This window comes from Mixophyes fleayi, chromosome 5 (assembly GCF_038048845.1).
Source record: "Mixophyes fleayi isolate aMixFle1 chromosome 5, aMixFle1.hap1, whole genome shotgun sequence".
Taxonomy (NCBI): Eukaryota; Metazoa; Chordata; class Amphibia; order Anura; family Limnodynastidae; genus Mixophyes; species Mixophyes fleayi.
In genome coordinates, this window is record NC_134406.1 from 23,874,492 (window position 1) to 23,899,111 (window position 24,620).

The 24,620-nt window shown below is 39.4% G+C and overlaps 1 protein-coding gene across 3 annotated transcripts in view; it reads right to left on the reverse strand.

Annotated features, from left to right (window-relative positions):
• The window catches only part of CDK14 (cyclin dependent kinase 14), a 453,985-nt gene that overhangs the window by 261,892 nt on the left and 167,473 nt on the right, over window positions 1–24,620 (reverse strand). For all 3 annotated transcript variants that reach the window (XM_075211845.1, XM_075211846.1, XM_075211847.1), the window contains one exon: window positions 2,807–2,869. In XM_075211845.1, the coding sequence (XP_075067946.1) occupies window positions 2,807–2,869 (63 nt within the window). The remainder of the gene's footprint in view (window positions 1–2,806; window positions 2,870–24,620) is intronic.

Below are 24,620 nucleotides of genomic sequence, written 5' to 3' on the forward strand. Positions count from 1 at the left end.
GATGGTAACAGGTCTTGGGACAAGCAGATTCTATGGTTGGGAGAGTAGCTGGAGACAGAGGTTGCAAATGTATAATGAATTGTGTAGAATGAAAAATGTAAAACTATGGATATGTCTATAGGTTAAATATAATACTATGAGATTCATCACTAGAGGTAGTGGAAGTCAGTGCAAGGGGTGAGAGTTGGGCAGCTGTGACCGTGTTCTTGGTGAAGTGAACAACAACTGAAATGGGCACCTGAAGGGGACGGCCAGTTAGAATCGCAGTAGTCAAAACAAGATATAACGAGACCTTGGAGGCATCACTGTCAGAAAAGGTCATATACATATTTATATAAGTGAAAGTGGTAGGATTAGGTCAGTGACTAGATGTTAGGTTGGAAGGTGAGGTCAGAGTCAAGGATGACCCCAGATCTAAGAAGTGGGTTTGATGATTGTGTTGTTGACAGTGGAAGATGAGGAGCACGAAAGGGGGCAAATATTGCCAATTCTGTATTGTAGAAATTCAATGTGAAATGGTGCTGAGACGTCCAAGCTGAAACTGCAGATAAGAAATCAGAAATCCAAGATGGTAGGAAAGAAGTCTGGAGTAGAGAGATTCATTTACGTAACAAGTGGTGGAACCCATAGGAGTTTACCAAGAATGTGGTGTAGACAAAAAACATAGGGGGGTAAATTTACTAAACAGCGGGTTTAAAAAAGTGGAGATGTTGCCTATAGTAACCAATCAGATTATAGTTATCAATTATTTAGTACATTCTACAAAATGTCAGCTAGAATCTGATTGGTTGCTATAGGCAACATCTGCACTTTTTCAAACTCGCTGTTTAGCAAATATACCCCAAGCTCTTCTAGGAAACAGCCTTAAAGTACTCCTAAAGAAAGAAAGGACGTCACACTAAAAGTGATTGGAAAGGTAGAAAGACAACCAGGGAAGAGGCGAGTCATGGAGGCCTATAGATTATCCAGTTCTGAGGAGGAGAGGGTGGTCCACTGACATTAATGCTGATTTTGTCCCTGTGCCATTTTTATTTTAATGTGTATAAGAGTGTTTTCATGATCCTCCTTGATGGACATTCATAAACATGTATAATAATGAAAGATTTTGCAGATTCAAATAGATAAATGTCCTACACAGTGATTCTGGTCCTAATGAACAAACTGTGAGCAGAATACCAAAATGACAGATACAAAGAAAAAACGAATATAATGATTCTGATTTTAGAGACCAGTTTTAGTCTAAAAAATTCACAGCAGCAAAGTGTATTGCAGCTGAATATAGAACAGATTATCAGACGAAGAATTGTATCATACAATGGAATTTAGAGCAATTTGCCTGAGTATTCTTCAAGTACTTTCTTAAAGGTTCTCAGCATTAACTTAGAAAAGACATTCACTTTGCATAGAAATATCCCTGGTCAATGAATACATTACATAAATATGATTTAATGTGATGGAGCTTGTACCCACAGGCATTCAAATCGACGCTAAGTAAAATCATCGACAAAACCTTCTAAATCAACACATCTGGAGTTTGCAAGCATTTTTCTGATTAAAACAACAGACATGTGGATTGAGATTTATTTTGACACACCTTCCATATTAAAGTACTGCAGCAGCAGATTGACAATTCCCATAATTACAATTTCAATATATAATAATTAACTATATATTTGTCTATGTGCTTCCAGCTGCTCTCACCCATACACAGTGCATAATTATTTTTGGCACCGGGCATAATACAGGAGGTAAACACTTTGCATATTTATGAAATAACAAAGAAATGAGGCTTTGTGGGGCAGATTCAATTAGCGCGGCCGCGGGATTTGACAGAAAATCTCCGCTGAATTTTTTTCTCACGGCTCATAGAGCGGCGAGCAAAAAGCAGCAGAAAAATTACCATAGTAACGGTAATAATGCGGCTAATTGAATCTGCCCCAATAAGTTTAAGTCAAAATGAGAATGTGCACTGAATACAATCACAGCTATATTAATATTAACATTTATATAGCGCCAACACTCTGTAGCGCTTTACAATTGATAGCAAACACAGTAATAAAGCAAGACTAAATGCTAAATAGACAAAGCCGTAAGAACGCCCTGCTGAAAAGCTTACAATCTATTGGAAAAAAGGAGTTTGATACATGATATTAAGAGTAATAGATTGAATATCAGTCCAGCCAGATTGCAGTGGGAATAATATTGTATTTTCCTCACTGTCTGGCAAGGCGGAGCATTGTGGCGCCTTACAAATTAACAACAATAATATTAATAATCATTAATCACAGTGGCTTAGTGGTCAGCACTTCTGCCTCACAGCGCTGGGGTCATGAGTTCAAATCCCGACACGGCCTTATCTGTGTGGAGTTTGTATGTTCTCCCCGTGTTTGCGTGGGTTTCCTCCGAGTGCTCCGGTTTCCTCCCACACTCCAAAAACATATTGGTAGGTTAATTGGCTGCTATCAAAATTGACCTTAGTCTCTCTGTCTCTGTGTGTGTGTTAGGGAATTTAGACTGTAAGCTCCAATGGGGCAGGGACTGATGTGAGTTCTCTGTGCAGCGCTGCGGAATTATTGGCGCTATATAAATAAATGGTGATGATGATGCTTTAAATATGCACTTTAATTTACTCACACATCCTTCGTGCGTATTTATAAACTTGGAAATCCTGCTAAATCGACTTGATTGAGGAATGTGTGAAAGGTCACACGCATAGACTAAATCCTTAAAACACTCCAAAAGCTCAACTCTTACTATTTTTTTCTGCAATGCATACAAAGAAAACTGAGCTCACTGGGCATCTTACCTTCACATTGTCAGGATTCAGTCCTCCGGGGTATTTGTCCATGTATTGACATAGATCTGTATGCTGGAATAAATACACAAAATATAATTACTCTCTCAGAAAATCAGATGGGAATTTACTGGCTGATTCAGACAAACAAGTAGTAACTGTATTATTTCTCTTCGATTTTTATGTAATCAAAATATTCTATAGAACACAAGTTGGGGATACATTACTATAAACAAGTTAGCAATAAAAAATGACATTAAGTGTATACATAATAAAAACATAAATAAGGAAAAAATCAAGTGAAGACGACAATTAAAATCTGTTAATTATAATTTCAAATGAGTAAAGATATAATCAAAAATCTATTTACCATAGCAAACATTATAACATTATAAAATAAATGTAGCAAATGCAGATTCCTACATAATATCCTAACAGTTAGGACCTAAGAGCTGCCTGATGCTCTATTTTGGACATTGTAAGTGTATCGAAGAGGCAGTAAACATATTCGGAAGTAAGGTGGACATACATTTACCCCTACATGTACTGCCAAACACCACTGGAGGGAATTCGCTCCTTGGCAGACTTCTTTCATTTCAAGTTCATCCTCTCATCCTACAGTTCAGCCCTCTCTCTTGCTAAACAATCCTTCACGTCTCATGTATGATCAGCCCTCCAATCAGTCTGCTGCCTTCTGATACTTTCAACACAGTCTTTTACCTCCCCCTATTACCCTCTTGTCCTCCTATACTGTCACTGATTTTACCTCCATTTTAAGTTCCAAAATTGAGGCCATCAGACACGAAATCTCACCCCATCACTTTACTGCCCCCCGTACCACTCCACCCTCCTCTCCCTCCTGCCACCCGTACCACTCCACCCTCCTCTCCTTCCTGCCACCCATACCACTCCACCCACCTCTCCCTCCAGCCACCCGTACCACTCCACCCTCCTCTCCCTCCTGCCACCCGTACCACTCCACCTTCCTCTCTACCTGCCACCCGTACCACTCCACCCTCCTCTCCCTCCTGCCACCCGTACCACTCCACCCTCCTCTCCCTCCTGCCACCCGTACCACTCCACCCTCCTCTCCCTCCTGCCACCTGCACTTTTGCTCCTTCTGCCCCACCACAGGTGATAAAGTCCATTCTCTTATATTATCCTCTCCTCCCTCAATCTGTCCCCTGGGTCACATCTCTTCTCACTCCCTTTGTTTCCTCTCTCCCAATGCCTGCTCACATGCTTGCTCATCTCTTCAATACGTCCCTCTCCACTGGCATCTTCCCCTCATCCTTTAAACATGCTCTTGTCTCATCCATTATTAAAAACCCAATCTTGACCCCACCTCACTGTCTAACTACCGCCCCCATTTCTCTCCTCCTCTTTTCCTCCAAAATACTTGAGTGACTTTTCTGCAGCCATCCTCCAGGATGCCACCAAAAGGGTTATCCACTCACTGATCATTTCTTATCTCTCTGTCCGGCAAGTGACCGTCACCTTTCCTCCCCTCTGGCAACCACATCTCACTCCCTTATCCAAGATTTGTCTTGTGCTGCCCCCCCCCCCCTCCACTGGAATAATCTCCCTCGTTCTATCAGACTACCCCCTAGTCTGTATAACGGTCATTGAAAACCCACCTGTTTATAAAAGCCTACCAGTCCCCCACTTAACCATTTCACCAGGTAGTATACCTCAGCCTCATCCTCCATCTCTCTCTCTCACTCCTTGTCCTCCGATTCCCTTACATTAGCTCACCCTCATGTGTCAATCGTTTGTTTGCCCCTGTCCCTTTAGATTGTCAGCTCTAATGAGCAGGCCCCTCTTCCCTCCTGTTCTTGTTACCTGTAACTTTTAATTTTCCAGGCTAGCAGTAGCTGTGCTGTGAGTTGCAGTGCTATTTGTTTAATGTACTGTACAATTATACTATGTACTGTCTTGCTGCTTGCCCTCTGTACAGTACCTCATGTGGCGCCCTCTAAAAAAATATTAATACTAAGTAATAATAATACCTACTAACACAGCCAACTAGATAAACTGTCACTCCTAAAACACCAAAAGTACTGATGTTTCTTTCACCAAGTAGTGACTAGGCTACTAGGAAAAATTGTATTTAAAAGATGTTGAAGAAAACATTTAATTCTTATTTTTTTGTTTTCATTGTAATGTGTAGTTATCAAAAAATACACCTCTAGAAAGCAAGTTGATGTCTACATATCAAATGTATCAGTTAAATATAATAAATGAATTGGGAACATAACATGTTTTGTATTCTATTCTGATCAAAATGATAGAAATAATATATGCATTGCATAAAGGGTGAGATGGCCAACACACTCACACAATGCACATATAAAGGGCTTTATACTTGTAAATAGCATACCTATAGAGGGTTTAGTTTCCTGAGTTATTACTGAAATTGAAGCATTATGCCTGTGTAGAACAGAAGGAGTTGACAAGCTATTCACTGTGTTCCAGGAATGTCAGGTGAATGTAGATGTGCGTACAAAGCGTTACATTCATGGAACTGCAAAGAAATCCGAAATGTGTCACCTCACTTTCAAAACAGCATTAGTGTTGTATGGATCATTTCTGTATTTATTTGGTCATGTTACGGATGAGTGTATTGTTGTACTCCGTGGCAATTACATTTTGTTTTCTCTAACACAGGCTTAGAAAACCTATGGCTCTCCAGCTGACTGGAACTACAAGTACCAGCAGGGTCCCACAACAACCAGTGAGCCATGAAGTTGCATGAAGGCTATTATCCACTGGCGTTTAAATACTGTACTTGATTTGCGTTTTTAATGCTAGTGCAAAAATATGTTAACATAAAACCCATTCTATTCTGCGTCCATACCCATTTGGATTCATACTGGCATCTGCATAAATTTGCGATTTTGGATGCTGCTTGTTCCAAACATGTCACTGATCTCTAATGAAGTGCATTGTGTACATACCCAAACGGGGTTAATACAAGCATTTCAACCAGCGTTGTGATTTATTTTTCCAATTTCTGTTGATGGCTTATTCATTCCAATTGAGCTATGGGCTACATGAAGAAACTCCATTGAAATGAATGGCCCATTGACAAGAAAGGATTTTCCAAGCATTGTCAATTTGCTTTTCCATTAGAGATCAATTTAATCTCGATTGATGTGTGATCAAAGCAGCCAGCCAAACACATCCTAGGTAGGGCAGGAAACTATTTGCGATTGGCTAAACACCTAAAGGGGAGTCCCAGTCAGTTTAGTTCATAGCCATTCAGCAGGGGGGGCTCCATGCAATGCAGTTTGTGTTTTCATGTGGATTACAAGTAAAACATTTTCGAATGGACTAAAAGAAGAATGCGACTGAACGACAAAGGAAATTTATAGTTGAACTACAAACCCCAGGATGCACTGCTGCCTTTGACTGGGACAGATAATGACAACAGCGGCAGATCCCTCTCCTACATGAGCAGTTTAACTGCTGTCCTAGTAATATCACAACATTTACACTGTGAATCAGTCCAGAAAATGATGCTATTGTCTATCGTATCCATTTTATGCATGTGTGAAATGTCTTCAATGGCTTTCACTTTTTATTATAATCGAAATTCAGGCGCAGGGGAAAAAATGTGAACTTGAAATGAAACGAGAAGGCATGGTCCTATGGGGAATCTGAGTCATGACTGAGGTTTTCCAAGAGGGAGTCATTTCCTCCGCTACACATGGGATGAAAGTGAAGTAATCTGAAACTGTGAATGAAACGCTTTCAGCACTTCACACAGCAAAATTAAAGATGAAAATGCAGTAACATTCCAATAACTACTGTGTGTCAAACAGCTGAGATGGAAATCTGCAGAGCTCACACAGGGCAATACGATTCTGGTATAAACTATTTTATGTAAAAATGTTCTATGAAATTATAATGAAATATCATTTAAATAGGTTGTATAGATCTCTCCTTACCAAGTAAAATAAGGCACTGTTCCTTATACTGTAGATGTCTCTTTCAAAAGTTAATTTTGGTAGAGCAATGAATTTGCCTCCGGCAATGGGCAATGTTATTATTGACCCAAAGGATTATATTTAAAGGAGACATAATGGTTATTTTTTAGAATTCAATAAAATGTCATATTAACAAAAATATATTTGAGTCACAATTATTCTCCTTCTTTTAGCCTCCTCCAATGCTCTTCCCACTTATCCTCCTGTTCGCCCATCGAATTGCGCCACGAGGCTTGCCATCAAGAACCAGTGAGGCTTATGCAGACTGGACAAATTTAGACAGCAGGAATAGTTTAAAATACAATAATCTGCTTTTATGGAAATTAATTATGATGTCTTAAAGAAGAATCGCACATGTTCAGTTTTGGCTGTTATTTCAAAAAAGTTATACCCCATTCCAAACGTTTATTTAGTTCAATCCAGTGCTCTGCAGGTTCCCCATGGTCTTGAATGTCCCTGGTCTTCCTCTGCTGGCTTCTGTGGACAACACGCTGCCTGTCTAGAAAAAGACCAGTTGGCAAGAGCAAAGAGTGTAATGCGATGTTTGCCGTACTCTATTGTATTCTAATCTATTCTTAGACCGGGAGCAGAAGCCAGCAATGCGGGGACAAGACATCAACAGACACCATAAACATCTGCACCCATGATAATTAATCTTTTGGGATGGGGTGTAACTTCTGAGAGTTAGGCTGGAATTATCCTTTAAGTCATGTCGTTCCTTCCACATCTTGCTCAAGCAGTTGTTGAACAAATCATGATGAACTTAAAGGTGTTTTCCAAACAATCAAGCAGGGATTGCTTGGCATTCAGAAAACTGTGTTGGCTCCATCATTTCTCCTGAAGTCTTACATATGCTGTCCAGCAGAGGTCCAGAGTAAGTACCAAGAAACTGCTACGGTGAGCAAACATTGGAAACCCCCAAAGACTGGAGTTCCATGAATCCCAACCATTATACAACTCCCTGCTTATCCCAGGTGATACTTCTCTACTTCTTATACAACTCCCTGCTTATCCCAGGTGATACTTCTCTACTTCTTATACAACTCCCTGCTTATCTCAGGTGATACTTCTCTACTTCTTATACAACTCCCTCTTATCCCAGGTGATACTTCTCTACTTCTTATTAGAGATGCTCAGGCACGGTTCCTCGAGAACCGTACACACCCGAACTTAGGGGATCCGAGTACCAAGCCGAGCTGGCTCGGCACTTTCGCGCGCCCACGGAATCGAAAACGAGGGAAAACATCATTGTTACATTGTCAGATCTCGGATCTCGTGATTTTTGGATTCCTTTTTAAGATCCAACATAACGGTGGGTGGGAGGAAGGGAGGACCCCCATTTATCTTTTCTGCCACTGCTGTGTGCCAATGTGTCCTAGATGTGCTAAGAACTGCTATGTGTTTGTGTCATTGCTCTGTCGCTTACCATCCAGCCAGGTCGCTGCAGTATTTGTACGAAAGTGTATGAAAATAATATAGTGATATGTGAGGTGGTCAAAATTGACTGCAAATGACTTGAAATTAGTGTTATTGAGGTTAATATTAATGTAGGAACAAAAAAGAGCAAAAATATGTGATTTCAGCATATTTTAGGATTTTTTCTAAAAAAAATCCAAAACCAAAACTAAAATACGAAGCTAGTCCAGATCCAAAACCAAAACCAGTTCACGGGGGTCAGTGAGCATCTCTACTTCCTTTAAAACTCCCTCTTATCCCAGGTGATAATTCTCTACTTCTTATACAACTTCCTGCTTATCCCAGGTGATACTTCTTTACTTCTTATACAACTCCCTCTTATCCCAGGTGATACTTCTCTACTTCTTATACAACTCCCTACTTATCCCAGGTGATACTTCTCTACTTCTTATACAACTTTCTGCTTATCCCAGGTGATACTTCTCTACTTCTTATACAACTCCCTGCTTATCCCAGGTGATACTTATCTACTTCTTATACAACTCCCTGCTTATCTCAGGTGATACTTCTCTACTTCTTATACAACTCCCTCTTATCTCAGGTGATACTTCTCTACTTCTTATACAACTCCCTCTTATCACAGGTGATACTTCTCTACTTCTTATACAACTCCTTGCTTATTCCAGGTGATACGTCTCTATTTCTTATACAACTTTCTGTTTATCCCAGGTGATACTTCTCTACTTCTTATACAACTTTCTGCTTATCCCAGGTGATACTTCTCTACTTTTTAAAGGTTTGAAATGGTCATAAAGGGACACAAAATTTGTTACAAAAATACATATTTTTATATTCACACTTTTGGGCCACAAACCCATTGGCTTTGCATTAATGCACTTTTAACCAACAAAAATGTATGTGAAACAGAAGGGTAATTGAAATGCATTTGTTACTAGCTTTCATTACTATAGCCTAATCAGGATAATTAGGAAAATGATATATTAATGTGGGCATAATCAAAATATAAAGTTTCTTTATAGAACAAGTGTCCAGAAAAACCACAATGTCTAAGCAAAGAAGAGGTTAATATATTTAGATGCATACTTCAGGAGCCTGTTGTCTGTCACCTTGCAAATTGTTTATACAGATATGCCCTGGTGTCATAAAAAAGGAATCAGCTTTTGTTTATTGCTTAGCTATGAGCTCAACAGATAAAACACTGTAAAATTACTTTTGCTACAAAGAAACATATCTGAACTTTAAGTTCAGTGTATATTCTTTATGGGAACTACAATAAATCAAAGCAATACTTACCATAATCTATACCATAACCCATGTTTGAGAAGACCACTGTATAAATTTATAACAGCTGTAATTAATGTGTCACTGATATATACATACCCCTTAAGAAAACTGTAGGAATTAGGTATCTCCCCAAGGAATCAATATAATGTAATCATATTTTATATGTATATGTGGAAAATCATACTGCATGTAGTGGAATTAAAGTCATATCTATGCTCTGCACATCGTCTGCTTCCATCTATTTACAGAACCTAGTACTAGAATTGTTTTTGGACAAAGACCAATAAAAAATAATAAAACAGATTAGCAAATCAGCACACCTTTTGCTATTATGTCACAGGGGAGAGTGGTTTCAGCAACAAAAAACAAGGTTTTAAAGGTACTGAAATTAAATTAGAATTGGTCACTTTATGGGGCTCAGTCTTCTACTGATGAATTACCCATGCTTTCTAGCGCCTTCCCCAGCAGCAGATTGTGCTAAAGAGCATGTGAGTGTGCTATTGTCATTTTCTCTGTTTTTCTATTTTATTTTATGAAAACTGTTTTGCATTTATATTTCTGTATGACAGTTTGCTATCATCATATTTATTCAATAAGCATTGTTTTTGTCATATTAAACTCCATTTAATAACATTCTGTCTTTGTGTTCTTAAAAAAATCATGTGAGTTTGGTTTTTATAATGTTCTATTTATACAAGTAATTGTTTGCTTTACAGTAACTGATTAAATTAGATTGCAATTAAATTTTAGGATTAGTCAGGAAGTAACTGAAGACTTACTGAGAGTGTCAGCTCTTGAAATCAATCTTAGTGTTGGCAGGACTTTGTGTTTAACAGTTAGTGCGAGGAATATCTATGGAGAATTTTAGACTTTTTTGACAGACCAGGTTATCTTTTTCTGAATAACCCTTTTACACCTACATGTCACACATACCCAGCTGGGTCTTATCAAAAATTTAGCATTTAAGTATCCAATATAGCTTTCCTCAATGCATTTAACAACAATAAGCGCAAAAAAGTGGAATGCAAGGCATTCTGAAAACTGGAATGCAAATGGACAATTACCGCTATGCTAGTAATAGTGATATTGGGTATGGTGACTGTGGAAACAATGGTTTCTAGTGTCAGACTCCTTTGCATGCATTTTACTAACATTAAGAACGCTAGTACAACACATGTAATAAACACCAGTGGCTATAAGCCTTTGCCGACAAAACTTTCAAAGTATATAGAGTGGATATTATCACAAACTTAGAATAACCAGAAGGACTTCTGGAGCCAATAATATATTCTTATAGAGCTAAACTCCAGACCAAAAAGGTGATAGTGTTATAGAGCAAAGGCGCAAGAGGTTTAAAAGTGGGACATTAAGTTAATAAGTGGGAAGCAGTACAGCAATTGGGCTCTTGCTGTAGTGTTTTAATAAACATTTACAGAAAAATAAAGGCAGAGTATTATTTACTAATAAATAGGCTATCTTTTCCCTTTATGACAAAAGCCTTTGAACCAAGTCATTAATTATAACATTTACTTGATAACACGATTAACTTAACCAGGCCATATAAATCTTATTTATGAAAGACACCTTTCTAAGGAATGAAGGAAAGCATTTAATTTAAAAATGCCATTAAAACAGGATTTGTACCCTTCGCCCTTGCAGCCTGGGGCAAGGATTGTATCAAATGGAAACGGGAGCACTTTGACAGAACATGGTTCACATTAGAAAATATTATAATTAACCAGCTGAGGTGGCGCAAAAACTTCCAGAATTCAAACAGACTGGAACTGACGAGGCAAAATAATTTATAGGGTTCAAACAAAGTGCATCCTATTGCTGCATACATAATAACACAAACCTGCACAACACTCAGATATTACCCAGCATTCAGCACTAATGAATATGATTAGTAAGCAAACATACAGTGTTCTAGATCAGCAATGACTATGTACTGTGCTAAAATGCTTTATTATAGACAGGAGATTAGTGTATTTCAATATAGTAGTAAAAAGGTGATGTCATAAAGATGCAATTTCTGTGAAGAAAGGGTAAGGTTAATGTCCTACAGATGGATACTCAGGAGCTAGTTTAGCATAAGGATTTTAATGGTTCATTAACTAAACATAAAGATTACAAGTATGTGTAGTGCTTAATGAGGACCTATCACTTTCTGGCATTGTTATAGAATTATTTTGGTCTTTTGCCCTCTCCCCCTATGCTTTCCCCTTTCTATTTTAGAGCTTCAGGGTGCTACAACTGGCTCACCCTCTAAGTAAATAGAGGCGACTCTCCCCTAAGAGAAGCAAAGTTGGCAGAGTGGATGCCTCTCATTCTGCCCTGAGATGCCAGGATGCTAGTGACCGTGAACATGCAAAATTTAAATAATAAAAGTGTCAAATATGTTCATGCACCTGGTATCAATATGGCAGTGTGCATCGAGTGGCAGAAGCAATCACAGATTAGGTAAATTAGCCTGGGCATTAGTAGTTTGGATTAGGTTAGCATGATCATGATAGTTTTAAGGAGTAGGGAGGGTGGGGGGATTTAATAACATTTCATTTACCTATAGTAGATCAAAGTGGTTTTGGGAGTAAAGTGACATGTTGCCCTACCAATTCTAATTTGGGGCTCTTGGCCACTTCTTACATATTGAAATGTAAAATCCTGTTATTTAATCTGTTGTACAGATGTAGCAAGTGTTAATTTGACACAGAGACAGTTTTAGGGCACATTATATTTTATGTTTATGCAATATTACCTTATTTATATTTGAGAATACTGACTTATTTACTTTATGGTAAGGGAATGTTACATTATTTATGTAATTACACACTTTAAGTTATGTTTCGGAAATATTACAACAATTACTTAGAAACATTACATTATTTAGTTTATTTATAGGTAATTATATTATTTAATTCAGGGAAATTACATTTAGTTTAGGTAATATTACATTATTTAGACTGTGGTTTGGTAAAATACATTATTTAGTTTAGGCAACATTGCATTATATAATTTAGCCAATATTATACTGTTTACATTATGCTTAGGGAATATTACATTATTTATCTGGGTTAGCAGTTCTGGACCTGTTTGTTATTTGAGACTGATTGAAATCCCAGCAAATTGACTAACTGTGTAACTGTAAATTACAAAGGCAGTTATTACAAATATTAATATAGTCTGCTGTATTGGTTGAAGAGGAACGTTAGAAGTGGCGGTATGTAACATGTAGGTGAATGGAATTTGACAGTTTTACAATGAAGTCAGTAGGAGAAATGGCGGTAAGGCATACCTCCATATACCAGCCCACATCGACTACTGGTCTGTAGTTAGATTATGGAGTATTTAAATGATGTACAAATGTGAAGTTAGCGCATTAAGTTATTATGTACACATATGTAACAATTATACACATTTGGAGAAAAGTTACATTACATTGTAAATAGTGCTGTATAAAACAAAGGTTCTTATAATAAATAGCTAACAATATTTACAAATATACATGTACAGTTTCTCATACTCTGAGAGAAATTAATATATTTGACACTGTATCCACATTTATTATAAATCAGTGCTCAAATTGATGGAGCAATAGTGGGGGCCGACAAAATCCTGGATGGATGTGCACTGAATCAGCTAGGAAGCAGACACCTCAATCTCACTGCAAATAAAGTGGCTATTTTCCACAAGAGTTGTTTCAAACAATTTATAAGTACCTCATAGCGAATGTCATCCAGGAAACACAAGATAGAAACAACTAGCTCAATTTCTCACTTCTTCTAACCAAGACCCATGTGTTCACAGAGGTCCTAGAAGGTGGACCCATGTGTTCACAGAGGTCCCTAGAAGGTGGACCCATGTGTTCACAGAGGTCCTAGAAGGTGGACCCATGTGTTCACAGAGGTCCCTAGAAGGTGGACCCATGGAAGTCTTGGGACTGGCAGGCTTTCTACCCCAGAGAAAGACATCAGAGTGATGACTCTTGACCCAATATAAGCACCTCTTACCCTCCCACTCTCTGCAATCTCTCTCCCTTTCCTCTGTGAAGATGTGAAAGCAGAACTCACTAAAAGATCTCTGGATGGACTTTAAGGGGAAGGATAAAGCACCGACCAGCAAATGAACAAACATAATGAGCTAATTAAGTTACATGAGGAGCAAGAGGAGATACTGAAAAAATTTGATAAAATTTGGAGGAAACTCCCAGAGAAATGTGACCTACCTGTATAAATCCCCAGGAGAAAACATGTAAGGCCACATGTAGAGTATATTTTATGATGTTATCTATACTACCCTGTGTCCTTGACCAGTGACGAATTAATTACACCAAATACCAAATCCAAAGTGGACCCCTCAACCTCAAACACCCTACCTAGGATTCATTTTTTTGTAGCAAAATAATGAATTCTCAGAGCAGGGCATGTGTAATGGAGAAGAACCCTTGTAGGGTCTCCAACTGTATCTCACTAGAGGCCTGCAGTTCCTACAGATGGGGAAGCCTAATAATTCTGATATCAACAAGAATAGTAAAAGCCACTCAGGATTTTCTCCAGATTAAGATTCTTCATATCCTATAAAACAGAACATCCAGAGAGCGCACGGCCAGAGCACCTCGTCTAGACAAGTGTCAGCCAAGTGGCAGAATGCAATATCCAGTTTGTTGATGAAGTCACAAGACTTCTGGGTGTATATCCTTTATTCATCATGGTAGATAGTCCATAAGCAGGGACATGCCCTAGTGCCAGCTCATTGGAAGGTGGGGGAACCGTTGTAGTATCTCCTGGATCTCCTGCCCAGATACTGCTACTGCTATACATACTTCTGTGTTTACTGTAACCAGTTTATTATGATCATAATCAGGTTCTATACTTATCTGTATACTCTCAGGATAAATGTACTAACACGACAAACCTTACTGGTCGACCTATTGTCCCAACTAATCGCTGCAGAATTGTATGCTTACCCCTCATACTTATGGCTGCAATGATTTATCTGAGCTATAATTCTGGCTCTATTTACAGTACATCAACTTTCCCTCCTGCTTATGTAATTTTTGATCCTTTTCAATCCTCTTACATATTTCTTAGTCAGAGGTCCTGATTCATCTTGGCACGTAATGTTAACATAATTTGTATGCACATAAGTCCGTGATCAAGTACCCTGACCTCTGCACACCCTACTGTATATTGCTTACATGCATCTACCCTTCTCGCCCCTCAGGTCTTAGGCAGTCAGAAGTGTTGTTTGCATTTGGACATGAATTGCATGCAATTGCGTTCACTGGCATACCGTCCATTTCTGGACATGCGTAGAGCAATTTCATGGAAGATGCGGCATGAAATGGGACGTCCAACGATAAAGCAAGAGTCATGGGAATGGTCCCTTAAAAAAATGTCACCTGACAACTCGATCCCCCAATCAAACTTTTGACCCTTAATAATAAAGGTCTGAAGTCCCCAACAAGCATAAGCTTGCCCTGAAGTCTTTCTGGCACAACAGAGCCAGTATTGTGTGGGTTCTTGAGACACATTTCTTTTGCCAAAGGTCAACCTCTATTCCATGTTCAACACTATCCCCAGTGTTTTACTTTGAACGCTTCCTAAAAACACAATGGTGCAGCTGTACCAAGTAAAGATCAGAGAATTATTAGAGATAATGAAAGCAGATACCTTATTCTAATAGATGAGCTACAGGGACATATTTTCACATTAGTTTCCCTGTGTGACCTTAAACTGGACAGTCACAATAATAGAGACGCACAGAGAGGTCTCTTTGACAGTGTCCGGAGATTTTAATATTGCGCCCTCACCACTTATTTATAGATTCTTCTGCACCAAAACTGGAGCCCACCTAAAGCTGCTGTTAAAATTGGGACATGATTTTACTGGACTTACCTCCCAATGTGATTTATACGATAGATGGATGTCTCTGTGCCAAGGTGAGAGATTATACTTACTTGTCACATGTTCATGGAATTTACACCAGAATTTACTTATTCCTAGTGAATAAATGGTTTCTCCAAGAGTTTCTTAAAACAGATGTTCTTCACATTTCATAGTCTGTTCATGCCCCACTCGGCTTTTGGTGTTAGAAAATTAAACTTAAGCACCGTCCTAGACTAGAGAGGCTGCGTGAATCCGCATTCACTTAAATACATTAGAAATACCAATTACAATTTATTTAGCGATTTATTTTTAATCATATTTACACCTCACCATCTATATATACTGGGTGGTGATTGGTGGCATAGCGATTCAGGAGATAAAAATAGAACATAAAAAAAAAAAAGGATTCATCATCATCACCAGTTATTTATATAGCGCCACTAATTCCACAGCGCTGTACAGAGAACTCACTCGCATCAGTCCCTGCCCCATTGGAGCTTACAGTCTAAATTTCCTAACAAACAAATGCAGACAGACATAGAGAGTCAGTTTGATAACAGCCAATTAACCTACCAGTATGTTTTTGGAGTGTGGGTGGAAACCGGAGCACCCGGAGGAAACCCACGTAAACACGGGGAGAATGCACAAACTCCTCACAGATAAGGCCATGGTCGGGAATTGAACTCATGACCCCAGTGCTGTGAGGCAGAAGTACTAACCACTTAGCCACCGTGCTGCATCAAGAATTATCAACATATTACATTTTTCCTTATGATCTGAGATTTAGGAGCCCCTGGGCTGATGCTGGCCTTTTAAAAACAGATTGTATCCACAATTTTCTACCTCATCCACATACACAGCTAAAATACACAAATATGACAATACCCCTTTAAATTGGAATAGTGGATCTATCACAAACGCATGAACAAAAGCTACATTTAAAGTGGGGTTACCCTTGTCAACTCATAGCAATGTGCCGATGTCTTTTTTAAAAAAACACTTTTCATTTAATTAAAAATCTACACCATGCACGGTTATATCACCGGCCTGCTTTCCCCATCTATAGGGACACTCAATTAATGGATGCTTAAAGTGGGGAATTAGCATCTGAAAAAATGTAACCCTTGCTCAATAAATTACCTAATTTAATTATCTAAACTCCCACAGATCTTTCCCCAAGCAATCCTTTCTGATTATACATGTCCAACAGAGGTATGTCTCAGGGAGTACACTGTAGAGGGCAGCTAGACGAAGATAATTAATTTTAAATATGCAAATATGCTTGATACCAATGGCTAAATTAGTGGTATTTACTTTACGCTGGTGGATCAAGTAATGTTTGGAAAATATCACGTGTGCACTCAAGTCATATACAAATGTTTACAGTGGTTTAAATAGGCCACATTTTCAGTTGACATCTCAGACAGCAGAATGGCTACAAACACCCTTAATGTCCAAATGCACAATAATTATTTGGGGAAAAGAAATCCTGCTTCACGGTTATGCTGCTAGCAGCATTTCAATCACGGGTACACGTGCCTGTACAATAGTCTGCACTGGTAATAAATGGGGAAACACGGGCAACTGCGCTGGTTAGTGACATATTTGCATAACCTCAAAATGATAGCAAATGTGCAAAAAGAAAACTCAAAAAAGAAGACTACAAAGTAAGATTACAGTTCAGCGTAGTAAATGTTGCAAAAAACTATTGTGGCAGTACATTGCTCCAGTAATATATACTTATTTGTTTCTTTATCATAAAACAGCACAAAAAAAACCAAAAAACATTTATTGGTCTCTGAAAGTCACACCACAATAGAGAATACCATGTGGTTCTACATTCAAAGTCTTAATAAATGTCACTTAGGGGTATAATAATTCTCCCTAATTGGTCGCGGCTGTCATTTGTAAATCTGAAATGCATGGACGGCCCGAGGCCTCTAAAATGAGCCAGAAAGCTTATCCCTCCACATTCCCATCATGTTGAACAATGTAAAGCCACCCTTGAATAAAATATAGAGTCTGCTTTTTGGCTCCTAAGAATGACATCATGCAGCAGACACATTCTATTGTTCCTCTATGGCAGCAAGACCGTAGCTGGCTATTCTTTGCTAGCGGGGGAGAGGGAGCGCACATTTGGTATGCATCAGTAGTTTTACTGACTACGGTAACTTCTCTTTTCACATCAACAAGCTCTTTGAAATCGGCCTGTAATAGAAAATACTCACTTCTAAAAAAACACTATTGCAAAGCTCATGTTCAGATTTTCAATTAGGAGTCCGACTTTTTCTGTGCACAAGTCAGATAATCATGCATGGAATTTCCAAATGTTAAAGAGTTCACAGGATTCTAAACCAACTGTACCATTAACTTTGGGTGGATCGGGGGTGGGATTTGGGTGGACTGGGGGTGGGGTTTGAATGAATCAGGGAATGTGTCCATTTTGTCACCATTCTGTATGTCTAAATGTTGGAAGGTATGGGTTGTGTTAACTCAAGCTTGCCCAACCATTCTGAAAATTTGTCCCCTTTCAATAAAATCACTTTAATGCAGTTTTGTATGGTACACTTTGAAGATTAAAGGGTCTATGCATCAATAAGATGCTGCGCACCTAAATATGCATCGCTGCACATCGTAGTGATATATATGCACAGCTTGAATGCATCATGCCGGGGCTGCTCTGGGAGCCCCGGTGAAGTGACCCCTCCTGCGATCTAATTTTCCTATTAGCTTAGCGCTGCCGGTAATAGGAGGAAGTGCGCACAGCACTAATACTGTAACGGATTCTGTGAAGTCGAAGAGCCTTCAGCAGAATCCCATAGGAAGTGACAGGTAACGCCATCCTGAGATAGCGCTACCTGTCTGCATCATGCACAGCTTATCAAAGCTTGGTGCATTGCAGAACATCGCAGCCCCCATAGTAATCTATGGGGACTGTGATGCTGCACGATATTTGCCTAAACGGATATTTCTGTGAAATCACCTCTGTTAGACAGTTAATCCATAGCAAAGCAAACATACTTAAAAGATGCGAAAACTACTGTTTCCGCATCTTTTAAGTGTCAAAAAAGCTTAGTGCATATACCTCTCAATGATGAATGAAACAAACTTTAACATAGAAAGAAAAATTAATCCACTGAAATTTAGAATATTCAGTTGTAAGTTACAGACATAACCTGCATATCAAACAACAAACAACATACAACTCCTGGAATCTATAGACCTGTTTAGGGTCCACGTTATTTCACACCAGCGACTAATGCTGCAGGGACAGGGAACTCTCACATAAGAGAGACCAGAGACTTTTATGAGGTGGTTGTTGAAAAGCTGATATGGCTGGAATGTTGGAATGATCGCTGTTAGCACAATCTCTGTAATGAGTTCTGTCCTCGCTACTTTTTTCACAGAGATCCTTTATAAAAGGTACAATACAAGCATACAAGATGTACCAATATTACATGAATAACCCAGTGCCTTATGTTTACCAGTATAAGGACAGCTATAATGAAAATATAACACTGATAAATAATTGAACTGTCCAATTCCTTCTATTATATTTTTTATTACTATATGTATTTTTGCTATTTCGATGTTTCTTCGCTTTAGAACATTAGGCAGGACCGTCTTATAACTAGAGATGCTTGGACTCGGTTTTCTGAAAACCGAGTCCACCCGAACTTAGAGGATCTGAGTAGGCTCACGAGCCGGCTCGGTACTTTTGCGCATCATTGGATCTGAATTGAGGCAAAACGTCATTGTTGCATTGTCTGATCTCGCGGGTTTTGGAATCCTTAAGTACCTCCCTCCCCAGGAGATCCAGCACCATTGCTCACACAGAAACAGGGGTAGCAGTGTTCTTGTCACTCTCCAGTCTCCAGTGACATTGCTCAGTGCCATTGCTCACACAGAAACAGGAGGGGTAGCAGTGTTCTTGTCACTCTCCAGTCTCCAGTGACATTGCTCAGTGCCATTGCTCACACAGAAACAGGGGTAGCAGTGTTCTTGTCACTCTATTCTCCAGTGACATTGCTCATACAGAAACAGGAGGGGTAGCAGTGTTCTTGTCACTCTCCATTCTCCAGTGACATTGCTCAGTGCCATTGCTCACACAGAAACAGGGGTAGCAGTGTTCTTGTCACTCTATTCTCCAGTGACATTGCTCATACAGAAACAGGAGGGGTAGCAGTGTTCTTGTCACTTGACAAAAATTGATTGGAAATTAATGTTATTGATGTTAATAATAATGTAGGAACAAAAAAAAACAACAAATTATGTGATTTTAGAAATAAAAATAGGGATTTTTAGAAAAAAAAAAAATAGGGATCCAAAACCAAAACACACAAGGGCGGTTTTGCCAAAACCCAAAAAAAAGTTAATCCAAATCCAAAACCAAAACACAAGGGTCAGTGAACATCTCTACTTATAACCTGCAAGTGCCATTGTTGCTGGCTATATAATTCAGGTAATGTCTGAAAGCTGAAGTATCTCTCCATGAAGTTATGGTAAATAAATAATATCACATCACCCAGGCATCAGTGTATGAAGCGTTTTGAAAGGGTGCAGAACTTCTTAAAGGAACCAGAGAAAAATAGTTGGCTAGGAACTGCTGCAATCACCAGGGCCGAGACAGAGATAGGGGTAGATGGTTGGCTTTGGTAAAGATGCTGCCCGATTATTACTATCTCACCCCAAGCACTCATCCCGCACTGTAAGTGCTGACTTGCTAGCAGTCTCTCCCACTTGTTCAAGAGTAGGCCTTTCTTCTCCTCTTTCACTCCTCCTTTCACTTCCCCCTTGTTTTTTAAACTTTTGTATTGAGAGGGAACACAAGGCTGTTATACTGAATGAGAACACATGACTGGTATATCCAATGGGAGCATGAGGCTGGTATAATGTATGGAAGGTCAGATACTGGTATTAAATTTGAGGTCACCGTTTGGTATAAAATGTGAATGGTAATCGGGGGCTTAAAATTTAGCAAACTTGACCTTGGGCGCTAAACGAAAAAAAAAGGTAAAACGGATAAGACTATTGGGAAAGAACTTTGGGATATCCAATAAAAAAATATTATATATTTGTGTGTGTATGGATTTTGAGGGAAAGTAGATGTCAGCTTTCTGATGCAAATGCCAACTGTTGTCCAAATTTAGGCCTCAACCAATTACAATGACAGGACATGTCATGCCAAAGTGGCGGAATACACCAGTCTATGGAAATAATTTGTTACCTAGGCAACTGCAAGCCATTCATACAAATCTATGAAGCTCCAGTCTTCTTTGTGCTGTCCCTCCTGCATTTCTTCTACCATTCCAGACTGATGTACAAAAAGCTTCAGCAGCAGTAAACATCAGACAGGTAGAACTCTGGATGGATTTAGTTAAAGGATACAGTAAATTAACGGCAACATTATTATTATTTTAATATTGATTTCCAAATTTAATTTTTTGAAAACAAATAGTACTTCTATTTTGCAATAGCTCACTAAAAGTAACGGTCACTGGCAGTCTCATTTTCATTATCTTAAGGTCTCCTACTTAGGAAATATATTATAATAAGAAAAAATATTTATGAATTATGTACCGTTAATAATAAATAAAACACAACTAATGTTTGATGAATGGTGCAAAATAATTTTATAACTGTCTAGATAGATACACTAATATTTGCTATGGGCAACACCTCCACTTTTCTTTTTGAGATGGTTTCCTAAATCTTCCCCATTGTTTTATTATGGTCATCTGCAGAAACAAAGCATGAGAATATGACATGTACTTTGTTTCATCCAATTTAAGCAATGTCATCACATAGTCAGTGATGGTAACAGAATAGTATGATAACTACTTACTTTAAGTATAGGTACTCTGAACTGCAGCCAAAGTAACTCCAAATATCTCCCAACTCGACAACTCCGTTCTGCACAAGATCTGCGTCTCTCATCCACCCTCATTACATCCTCCCTTTCCCGGTTACAGGACTTTTTTTGGGCTGCACCCACTTTATGGAATTCTCTCCCTCGCACAATCAGACTCTCCTCTGATCTACAAACTTTCAAGCGTTCTCTGAAAACCCACCTCTTCAGACAAGCTTATAATATTCCTCAACCACCCTCTTAACCTCACTACATTACCCTATTACCACCCGTTACACAATTTCACACAACACAACTACCCCCTGACCAACATTGTTGTGTGACAGGATCATTTAGCCTATGAGTCACTTTTACCTTTGCAGCCTGGCTGGGCCAAAATGCAAAATGTGGACTTAACCTCATGTATCAAACTCCCATTGTCCCATAGATTGTAAGCTTGCGAGCAGGGCCTTCTCACCTCTTTGTCCGTTTTACCCAGTTTGTTTATTAGTTTACTATGTTTGTCCCCAATTGTAAAGCACTACAGAATATGTTGGCGCTATATAAATAAATGATGATGATGAAAGCAACTAGGGTCATTTATAAAGCTGAAAAATACTGGGCTGTAGAGCAAATGCTATTTTATGGTATTATCCACCTATATTTTATTATATGTCCTGGGTAAGTGCATCGCTTAGTGAGTCAAAATGACAGCAAGTTCCGGGATGTACAGTTGTGTTCTGTTTAATGGGAGGCGCAAATAACAGCTGTGCAATTATATATGCAGCAGTCAGTGATACGTAAATGCTTTGTGCGCCGGATTATTCTGCAGCAAGCAAATGATTGGCTCAGTGTTCTTTGCCGTGCCAATGGCTATTACCGGCCCACATGTCATCTGAGGAATGAGGAATATATTTTGCCAACTAATATGAAAACAAAAACATCTGTCCTGGCGCCCACTTCATTCTGTCACCTGTGCGTAGGGACACGTTGTATAATGCCATGGAAAGATCCTCTGCTGCCCCTTCATGGAACCCATCCAATATTGGGGTCACTTGCCATTTAAGGTTAATTTCAAAACCAAACAAGTAAATGATCCCATAGTGTTGTATGATGTTCACTTCAAGGAAATTCGAAAATACAAAAATGACAGATTATAATGACACTGGCCTATTAATATTCATAATCATGACTAATTTATAAGCTACCATATCTCATAGCCTCCAGCACTAATTCCCCAACCCTCCCCGTCAGGAAAGGTTCATCATTTATTTAAATGACATTGTCTTTGAAAAGACGTTATGAGTCTTTGGTTTGCTGATGGTTATTACATCCAGAATTAAACATATGGGTAGAGGAACAGCAGAAGCCTGAAAAAAAAAGAAGCTATAATTTAATTTTTAAGGTGTGAAGTCTTAGTACAGTGAATTTATCAAAGAACCCCATGAACATAATATACCACCCAGGAATATTAACTGATAACACAAAGTTTATCGGCTTGGGAAGGACATAAGGAGAGATGTGATACATGGGCCCATAGCTGCTGTTAAACAATGAATATTAATGGTATCTTATCAATATATGATGAAACTATCACATCGTGGTTTGTGTACATACTTCATAGGAAAGGTGTTAAATTAAATTTATGCAGGCATGGTTCAGAAAGCGATAATACCAGAACTACAGATCATTGACCTTTATAAAATTAAAGGGACATTATATTTAAAATGACAATAACATCTTGAAAGCAATATATATGTTTTACATCATGACCAACGGACAGACTTATTAAAGAGAATCATCAATCACCTACACATAGTAGAAGCATCTAGTTTGCACGAGAGAATGCAGCCTATACATTCAGTAGGATTCTCTGATATCCGTAAGGCACGTCATGGCCAATATTAATGGGACACAGGATTCAAGTAAATTGATAAATTGTCATGTATAATAGATCACATGAAGACGAGCCAGCACCTGCCACCCGTATACAGAAGAGCCAGCCCCTGCCACCTGTATACAGAAGAGACAGCACCTGTCACCTGTATACAGAAGAGCCAGCCCCTGCCTCCCGTATACAGAAGAGACAGCACCTGTCACCTATATACAGAGGAGCCAGCCCCTGCCACCTGTATACAGAAGAGACAGCACCTGTCACTTGTATACAGAGGAGCCAGCCCCTGCCACCTGTATACAGAAGAGACAGCACCTGTCACCTGTATACAGAGGAGCCAGTCCCTGCCACCTGTATACAGAAGAGCCAGCCCCTGCCTCCCGTATACAGAGGAGCCAGCACCTGTCACCTGTATACAGAGGAGCCAGCACCTGTCACCTGTATACAGAAGAGCCAGCCCCTGCCACCCGTATACAGAAGAGCCAGCACCTGCCACCCATATACAGAAGAGTCAGCACCTGTCACCCGTATACAGAAGAGTCAGCACCTGTCACCTGTATACAGAAGAGCCAGCACCTGCCACCTGTATACAGAAGAGCCAGCACCTGCCACCTGTATACAGAAGAGCCAGCACCTGCCACCCCGTATACAGAAGAGACAGCACCTGCCACCCCGTATACAGAAAAGACAGCACCTGTCACCTGTATACAGACGAGCCAGCACCTGTCACCCGTATACAGACGAGCCAGCACCTGTCACCTGTATACAGAAGAGCCAGCCCCTGCCACCCGTATACAGAAAAGCCAGCCCCTGCCACCCGTATAAAGAAGAGCCAGCCCCTGCCACCTGTATACAGAAGAGCCAGCACCTGTCACCCGTATACAGAAGAGACAGCACCTGTCACCTGTATACAGAAGATCCAGCACCTGTCACCTGTATACAGAAGAGACAGCACCTGTCACCTGTATACAGAAGAGCCAGCACCTGTCACCCGTATACAGAAGATCCAGCACCTGTCACCTGTATACAGAAGATCCAGCACCTGTCACCTGTATACAGAAGAGACAGCACCTGTCACCTGTATACAGAAGAGCCAGCACCTGTCACCTGTATACAGAAGATCCAGCACCTGTCACCTGTATACAGAAGAGCCAGCACCTGTCACCCGTATACAGAAGAGCCAGCACCTGTCACCCATATACAGAAGATCCAGCACCTGTCACCCGTATACAGAAGATCCAGCCCTACGGATCATATCACCCATTGTGCATGACACACTTTCGCATTCCATGGTTATTACCTACTAAGGGCTGGACAGTAATTTGTGTCATTGTAAAAGGCCTGTGTGATTCAGCATTAGTAGGTAACGAAGTGAATGGTAATGTAAAAATGTGTAAATCTCTCACAAAATGAATGTAAATTAATGATTTGTACGCAAATGATTTAATCTGGTCATGGTTTGGGTAAATGGGGGTATGGTTTGGGTGAA